The following is an 8755-nucleotide window of genomic DNA, read 5'->3' as shown; positions in this document are numbered from 1 at the left end:
GCCCTGGGTTCAAGCTCCAGCACCACATGAACGGGACATGGTGGCTCATGCCTGTAAACCCAGTACTTCGGAAGTGGAGGCAGGAAAATCAGAAGTTCAAGACTAGCCACCACTACAGAGTCCAGTCTGAGCTACCTGAGAACCTGTCTTAAAAAAAAAAAAAAACCTGAGATGCAGGTAAAGTTGATTCACTCATGGGGTACTGTTTCCGAACCTCTGAGTCTTTGTAAAATACAAGAAAGAGCTGAGCTATTACTCTTCCAGGGCTTGTTTTGAAAGTCGGAGAGAAAAAACGTTGGCCAGTGCCCTTACTTCCGTGTTGCTTCACGCTCCTTTTGCGCCTGCGTCGTCTCCTTGGAACAGAGGGCGGGGCTAACAGGATAGCCTTAGAATCGCTCCAGTCCTTAACGCAGTTAGAACGCGAGGCTCGAATCTTATTGGAGCATGATCTTGCCTTATGGCTCCCGGGCGCGCTTTACGGCATTTTACGGCTTTCCATTCACTTCGCTGTGAAGATGGCGTCGGGCAGCGGGGTAGGTGTTGGTGTGAGGAGGTTTGAGGGTTCCGGGGTGGTTTTTCGGAGCTAAGTAGAGACAAGCTGTGAGACTTGGCTGTTTTCCTGACACCTCTTCGCGATCTCAGGGTCCAGGTTCGAGGACTTCCCCGTAAGGCCTTGGCGCAGGGACCGTGGAATCTCGGAAGTCTCTCGGGTTGGGGTCCCGAGTGCCCCAGACCCCCGGGCGTTCCAGAGAGACTTCTCTTTTGAAAGGTCCTGGGGCCGCCTTGGTGGCAGTTAGGCGGTTCCCTTAGTTTCTTCAGGGGAGCAGGCACAACGACGGATCTTGAGCACTTTTTCCCCCTACAGACAAAAAACTTGGACTTTCGCCGAAAGTGGGACAAAGATGAATATGAGAAGCTTGCGGAGAAGAGACTCACAGAAGAGAGAGAAAAGAAGGATGGTGGGTGCTCGCTTCACGAAGGGCTACGGGGATGGTAGAGTTGATACAATGGCTAGAGAAGGAATGCCCCTGCAACAGGATAGATAGCTTGCAGTTAGCATGTGACGACAAGCAGGCGAAAAAAGCCCAAAGCTTTCCCCTCTCCTTTTACATGAGCTGCCCCCTGGTGTGGCCCATATTCAGGGTAGGTTTTCCCATCTTTTTTGTTTTGTCTTTTTTTTTCGAGACAGGGTTTCTCTGTAGCTTTGGAGCCTGTCCTGGAACTAGCTCTTGTAGACCAGGCTGGCCTCGAACTCACAGAGATCTGCCTGCCTCTGCCTCCCGAGTGCTGGGATTAAAGGCGTGCACCACCTCCGCCCAGCTGGGTTTTCCCATCTTAAATGATCCAGCTCATCCCCCCTCCAAACAAAAATAAAAATAAACTGCAAACAGGTGTGCTCAGCTGCTTGGGTTTAGGTGACTCCAGATGTAGTCAAGTTGACAATCAGTGTTAGCCGTCACACGCACGAGAACATTGGCCATTATGTTATGGAGTGTGAGTTCCCCTCTTCTCAGAGGTTTACTTCAAGCAAAAATTCAGAACTCCTCAGTTCAGCTAGACTAGGAAGCTCTGTTAAGTGTGCTAGCTTTAAAGTGGAGAAAAGCTCTTGAGAGTTGGGATTACCATCAAATCTTACCATCAAATCCGAGGCCAGCTTGGTCCACATAGTGAGTTCCAGACCAATTAGAGTTTTTTCTGGCCTCTTTTAACTGCTGTATAAAGTATCTATTGTGTCCCTTTGTTGAGGAATCAAAAAACAAAACAAAACAACAAGAGTAGTCATCTTCATTTTGGGGTTCATGTATTTCTTTTCCTTTTTGGCCAAGGCACTGCAGTACTCACTGTTAATCCCTGTACTCAGGAAGCAGGGGCAGGTGGATCGCTGAGTTTGAGGCCAGCCTGGTCGACAAAGTGAGTTCAGTATAGCAAGGGCTACACAGAGAAACCCTGTCTTAAAACATACACACACACACACACAGAGATTCTAGTAAATACTGAAGGGACCCACTTTGTCGTTCTGTTTCAGGAAAACCAGTGCAGCCTGTCAAGCGGGAGCTTCTTCGGCACAGGGATTACAAGGTGGACTTGGAGTCCAAGCTTGGGAAGACGATCGTCATTACCAAGACGACCCCACAGTCTGAAATGGGAGGGTGAGTAGCTTTTTGTCCTTCTCTAATACCAAGGCTGGTCTAATAAACTATTCATATTGGTTTTAGGAAGTGTTGAGAAAAGTCTCAGATCAGGGATGGCGACCTTATTGACCATAACTCGATTCTTTGTTTTTCTTTGCCCCCTCCTGAAGTTTGAAGTCAACTCAGCCCTATTTCCAGGGGAGTTTGTTCTGTGGGCTGCTTCTCATCAGTAGTACCCTCAAAGGGGTTATATGGTCTGTTGTGAAGGCACTGGGGTGTTTTAGGTGGAGCTGTTAGCTGTAGTTACTATATACCAGTTCTGTGACCTGTAGAGGAGTTCCACAGAGCTGGTCACCCCTTTGCCACCATTCCTTCAATTCTGTCCAATTAGAGTTTATCCGGAGACTCATATAGATATATAGCAGTTAGCCACATTTCTGCAGATTATTTAGTAAGCCCACTGTTTTGATGCCTTTGCTGTATAAATTAGTAAGTTAAACCTCTAGGATCATAAAATAATAATAGTTGCTCATAGTTTCATGGGCACAGAATTGAGGGGTAGTTAGTTTCCTTGGAGGTTCTGGATCAGGGTCTCCAATGAAGCTGCAGTCATGGAATTGACTAGGTTTGCTTGCACTCACTGGAGCTTAAATAAAGTTAGAAGATCTTCTTCCAAGCTCTCAGATGCCTATGGTTTGGAGGCTGAAGTTCACCCTGTGGGCCTATTTATAAGGTTGTTCACAATAAAACATAAAGAGATGAATTTCCTCAAACCAGGTCATCCTCACAAATGCAGAAGCCACTGTATGATAATCTAATCTTGGAAGTGATAAACCACTGCTTTTGCATGTTCTGACTATCACACAGAACATTTTGGCACAGATTGGGAGGAAGCTACAAAGGAAGGGAAGACAGCGAGAGTCAGGCTGCCTTGGAGGGTGGGTGGAGACTATCTTCCAAGGCTTTATGAAAATACACATCTGTAATTCTAGCAGGGGCAGGACAAACTCTGCATGTCTGAGGCCAGCTTGGTCTCAGACCAGTTAATGTCTCCATTATGAAACAGATTTCATATAAGTTTCCCCAAAATTTGAGTTTCTTCCCTGAAAACAGTAAGATCCTTAAAAACCAGATTGACCCATGTGCTCTTTCTTCCCGTTTGTCAGCTACTACTGCAATGTCTGTGACTGCGTGGTGAAAGACTCCATCAACTTCCTGGATCACATTAATGGAAAGAAACGTAAGACATGGAGGTAGTTCAGGACTGGAGCTGGGACTGGTCGAGGGGAAGTGTGGTAGGGTGGTTTTCTTGGTGTGTGTGGCTGTTTATTTATAAATGTGTATTGCTGAGTATGTGACTCCTGTGCAGAAGCACAGAGGCCAGAGGAGGAGGCTAGCTGACCTGGTTGATAATTTGGTTAGTAAATGCAGTTGAAAGCTATCTGCTAATTATCTGGGGCTGCCACTTCTGAGAGCAGGTGAGACCCAGAGCTGCTTTTAACCATAGTTATTTTTGTTGTGTATTTTATTATGAAAAGGTTAAAAAAGAAAAAAAAAAAAAAAGCAAGGGCCAAACTTTTTGAGGGGCTGAGACTGTTAAAGTTATGGTTGCCTTCACTGTTCACCTCACCCAGATCAGCGAAACTTGGGTATGTCTATGCGTGTGGAACGCTCCACTCTGGATCAGGTAAAGAAACGTTTTGAGGTCAACAAGAAGAAGATGGAAGAGAAGCAGAAGGACTATGATTTTGAGGAAAGGATGAAGGAACTCAGAGAAGAGGTGAGACTCTCCTGACCCTGCTCCCCACCTTTGGCATTGTACCTTGTGATTTGGGGGTGGCCCTCTTCCTCGGCTTACTCTCTGATCTCCAGTTCCAGTTTTGTTCTTGGATTTCTGTGTACTAGGGTGTCCTTGTTTGAGATTCATGAGAAGTGGCTCAAAACCTATCCATTTCTCTTTGGCTCTTTAGACCAGATCCCTTGGGAGTTAACTTTTCATTTGGTTTGTTTTTTAGACAGGTTTGTTTTAGTTTCATTTTAGGTTCATAGCAAAATGAAGAAAGTTCAGAACTTCCCACTGCTATCATACTTGCATGCACGTGTAGCTTCCCCTACACTTTTTACTCCCTTTTAGACTATAGGAGGGAGTAACTAAATATAACTATAGTCCCTAGTTGGTCTATGGATCCAGGTTATAGGGTCAGAATCCTTTTTCTTCCATGTATTTGCATGAATTTTGGGAAAGTTAAATAACCAGTGTACCTCATTTTCTGCACGGGAGATATTAGGATAATATTTACACTGAACTGAGAGCAGATATTAGCATATTCTGCATGCCCCAGGATGTTGTCTGGATGAACTAGAGATGAACTAGGGTGTATAATTAAGAACTCCAGAGACAGTGAATCTCTTCTTATCCCTTAAAATCTTTTCTTACAATCTTCCTCCACTGCTGTCCTAGGCATCAGTCTCGGGGTCTCATGCGTGCTGGACAAGGGCTTTATCCCTGACTTTTTAACCTTTACTGTGGCTGTCGGTCATGCTGAAAGATAGAAAAGAATCTTGAAGCTCAGAAAAGAATCTTGAAGCTCACGTATCTCTTTCAACAATATCAACTCTGGAGTGAACTAATTCTGTGTAATTTTCTCTCTTTTGCCCTTTAGGAGGAAAAGGCTAAAGCATACAAGAAAGAGAAGCAGAAGGAGAAGAAAAGGAGGGCCGAGGAGGACTTGACGTTTGAGGAGGATGATGAGATGGCAGCTGTGATGGGCTTCTCTGGCTTTGGCTCCACCAAGAAGAGTTACTGAGGCGTTCTCTTTGGCCTAACTTTGGCCTGTGCTGGACCTAACTTTGAGTGTGTGTTGAGGTGGGGTGGGGTGTCATTTCTTTTTGGGTACTGGAGAAAGTCCTTACGAGTGTTAATGGGCAGGGCTAGAGGGTGGGTGTATGTGGTTTCCCTCTGCATCGGGAGAGGGCACAGGATGTAGAGGGGAAGCTGTGGCAGATTCTGTCAGCCTCGGTATATTATTGGAGTCACAGATCCTCTGCCCATCGTTCCCAATAAAGAAAGACCTCCCTCTTTGAGGCTGCTTTCCCCCAGTTCCCCTGCATCTTTCCCTCTTCATCTATCCTCCTTTTCCCTGTGTTCTGATTTTGTTCTAATCTTTACTTTTGTTCAGCCTGCAACAGAAGGGTTATCTGGGTCTCCAGTACACAGGTGCTGGCGTATGCTTGCCCAGCTCTTCCTCCCGTCCCGCCCAGCGGTTCTCTAGCCACCTGTGCATGCATGTGACTTCTGCCTGGTCAATGTGTGTGTGGGTATGTGTGCATGATTTATCACAAAGAGGGGCCTGAGCTAGAATCTCAGGGCATTGCTGCCCTGGGGCCTAATGTTTTTGGTTTCCTCGGTGCATGTAACAGGAAATTAAATGGGATGAGTGTTTGGTGTGGCTTGTGTCTGGTGAGTTTTTAACCTTGTTTCTTCTGTTTCACATCACTGAGGATTTCTGTTTTTGTTTTCCTCGGGAACAGGTTCTTGGAAGAACCTATTTGATGCAAAAAAGAATGAAACCAACAAGACAAAAGAACCCTTAAACCAAACAGACAAACAAACTCTGGGAGACCCTGGTTCTCAGACACTGTTCAACATTACAATAAATGGCACTGACTGGGCCTGTTTCACTTTGTTGGGAACCTTTTTTTTTTTTTTGGTTTTTTGAGACAGGGTTTCTCTGTGGTTTTGGAGCCTGTACTGGAACTAGCTCTTGTAGACCAAGCTGGTCTCGAACTCACAGAGATCCACCTGCCTCTGCCTCCCAAGTGCTGGGATTAAAGGCGTGCGCCACCACCGCCCGGCTGTTGGGAACCTTTAAATATCATCCCCTGTCCCAGAAGTTTCTACAGTAAGGGTTTCCACATAGAGCCTTCCCCTTCTGATTTGACCCCCCCCCCCCACTATAGGTTTCCTCAGTGTGAGTTTTCCCTCTCTGCTAATAGAATCTGTGCCCTTGTGAGTCTGAGTAACAGTTTAGCCTCCTGTAATTTTAGCATCCTCTGATGGTAACAGAAGAGCTCAGGGTTGAACCTAACTGTCTGCAGTTGGGCAGGCATTGGGTTACTCAGTCTTGGTACAGTTGATGAGCTAGGTAAGCCTTTGGGGTATTTCTTTAGTATTTTTGAGACAGGGTCTCACTTGGTTGGCTTTGAACTCAGATCCACCTGTCTCAGCCTCTTCGGTGCTGGGATTAACTGGCCAGCTATGTTTGAAGGGGCTGTTCTGTGCACTGTAGGATGTTGAGCAGCATCCCTGGCCTTCACTTAGTAGATGTCAGTAGCACTTGCATCCACTTGTGACAACTAAAAATACTTTTGTTGCCTGAGAATGGGTAAATGGCTCCTCCATTGACAATGACTAAGAAACTTCCCCACTGTGGTATAACCTGTGAACTGCATGACATAGACTGGTCACCACCACCACCACTCCTGCCCCAACACAGAGAACTCCTGGATCACGTACTGTGCCTTGTGTAAGGGATTCAAGGATGAGATGGGGATGAGGGCAGAGGGGACAGTCATACAAGTCATGTAAACAGATGAAACTCCTTTGGCTGGCTCTATGCTCTGGATAAAGGGGTCCATTTGAGTTAACGAGACTGCCACAATATGACTCTTTCTCTGATCCATGTAGTTCCTCACCTTTAGGTAGCATCTGACACACTGGGTCTCACAAAGCCCTGGACCCTGCCTTTTGGTTTGTGTGTAAGATTTCGGTACTGATAGGTCTGCCTTTTGATGAATGAATTCTCACATGGAATTTGGCCATTGGGGCTGCTGTAAAAACACATGCTTCCATGTTGGCTTACTGCCTGACTCAGGAATTTACAGTGTTGAGCATGGTGATCACACCTGTAACCCCAGCACTTGGGAAACAGAAGCAGGATTGCTATAAAATCATGGGCAGTCTGGTTTGAATAGCAAGACTTTATATCAAAGAAATCTTAGAGTTTGCAGGCTGATTGCAGGTAAGTTCACATTTGCATTCGTAGGCAGGATTGCTTACACTACCTGTCCTAGAAAGAGTAACACGGTTGAGTGGATTCCCCCCACCCCCGGCCCAAGACTGATAAGGTTTCAGTAAGAAGAGATTCTAACCTTGGGAAATCACCTTTTCAACTGAGCAATGATGAATGTTTTCTCTCTACTGTGGTGAGATCACCTCTGTCATTTCCGTTATAACTGTGTTTTAGGTTTTGTAAACTTGGGACAGGTAAATGACATGGCTAGGTTCTATGGGGGAGGTGTTAAGATGGGAGCTTGGGGCAGGCGGTGGTGGCTCACGCCTTTAATCCCAGTACTGGGGAGGCAGAGGCATCTCACTTCGAAGCCAACCTGGTCTACAGAGCTAGTTCCAGGACAGCCAAGACTACACAGAGTAACCCTGTCTTGGGAAAAAAAAAAAAAAAAAAACCACGCAAAACAGATGGGAGCTTGGAGGCTGGAAAGAGGGTGGGGTGGGAATTTAGAACACAGAACAAAGAGAAGTTCAAGGTGTAGAAAATTTGTACTTAAGTGTACCTATTGTCCTACTTGGGTTAATTTATTCATTGACTTATTAGGAGAGAAACTTTGAGGCCATCTTAGGATCCCGTCTCGGTCTCCCTTCTACTTTGGGACTACAGGCACTCATGACCATGCCTGGTAAAGGCATTGGTATCTTCTGGAGCAGGGTGTCAAGATCCACAGGTAGGGGATTTCCTTCTAGTGGAATTGTTTAAAATTGGAGCCAGGTGTGGTGAAACATGCAATTAATCTCGCTAATCACGAGGCAGAAGCATCAGATCTCTGAATTTTAGACAAGCCTGGTCTACACAGACCTTGTATCAAAACAAAACCAGGAAACACAGGGTGGCTCCGTGGCTTCTCAGGATCTTTTGTAGCCTAGGCTGGCCTTGAACTTACTATGTTCGAAGGATGGCCCTGAATCCTGTTCCTCCTGCCTCCACTTCCCATAAATGGTCGGATTGTGGACATTTGCCACCATGTTGTCTGTATCTTAAAAACACTTGCGGGTGGTGGTGGATGGGAATATAGCTCAGTTGGTAAAGTGCCTGTGTAGCATGGGCAAAGCCCTAGGTCCAGTCCCTGGCAACTCCTACAACTGGGTGTGCTGGGCACACTGTAATCTAGGAGGGTCAGAAACTCAAGGTCATCCTCAGCTAGGCCCTGCTTATATGAGACCCTCTTTACAGACAAAAAGTGGTTCTTGTGATACACATAGCCTTCATGAGGTTTGATCCCCAGCCCTACAAAGAAACAGGCTTGATGGCACTCTATGATTCCCTACTAGGGAGGCTGAGGGCGGGAGGATGGCAAGTTTAAGGGCCAAGCTGGGTTATAGAGTGAGCTTGTCTCCAAAACAAAAATCATACACAAATAGCATGCTTCTGTATAAATCAATAGATACAAAGGAATGTTTAAAATGAGTGCATTTAGGGCAGACGCTAAAATGCGGGTGAGCTAGGTATATAACACAAGAAAACTCTCCAAGACTTAGTTTTGCTTTTGTTTGAGACAGGGTCTTTTGTAGTCGATCTCCGTCTTCGCCTTCCAGATGCTGTGTCTGA

At 45.9% G+C, this 8755-nt stretch overlaps 1 protein-coding gene across 3 annotated transcripts; it reads left to right on the top strand.

The window, feature by feature from the left end:
* Positions 1 to 480: 480 nt before the first annotated feature.
* Positions 481 to 5810, top strand: LOC121453339 (zinc finger matrin-type protein 2). Of its 3 annotated transcripts, none has more exons than XR_005974993.1 (7): positions 481 to 533; positions 866 to 959; positions 2027 to 2150; positions 3299 to 3372; positions 3767 to 3912; positions 4796 to 4998; positions 5664 to 5810. XR_005974993.1 is itself a non-coding variant. In XM_041660041.1 (7 exons), exons 1-6 carry the CDS (start codon positions 516 to 518, stop codon positions 4937 to 4939), a joined length of 600 nt encoding a protein of 199 aa, XP_041515975.1. In that variant the 5' UTR covers positions 481 to 515; the 3' UTR covers positions 4940 to 4986; positions 5664 to 5810. The 3 variants fall into 3 exon arrangements, 2 of the variants coding, with proteins under 2 accessions (XP_041515975.1, XP_041515974.1); XM_041660041.1 differs by having other exon boundaries at positions 4796 to 4986; XM_041660040.1 differs by having other exon boundaries at positions 4796 to 5810.
* Positions 5811 to 8755: the final 2945 nt, after the last annotated feature.

This window comes from Microtus oregoni, unplaced genomic scaffold (assembly GCF_018167655.1).
Source record: "Microtus oregoni isolate MIOR12 unplaced genomic scaffold, Mior012 000011F_ref0000422, whole genome shotgun sequence".
In the NCBI taxonomy this organism is placed as follows: Eukaryota; Metazoa; Chordata; class Mammalia; order Rodentia; family Cricetidae; genus Microtus; species Microtus oregoni.
This window is presented reverse-complemented; position numbering and strand designations above follow the sequence as displayed.

Bases quoted from the DNA above. Each gene is read 5' to 3' on its own strand.
- LOC121453339 (XM_041660041.1), top strand. The intron at 960-2,026 runs GTGGGTGCTCGC...GTTCTGTTTCAG, and splicing joins AGAGAGAGAAAAGAAGGATG to GAAAACCAGTGCAGCCTGTC. The intron at 3,913-4,795 runs GTGAGACTCTCC...TTTGCCCTTTAG, and splicing joins TGAAGGAACTCAGAGAAGAG to GAGGAAAAGGCTAAAGCATA.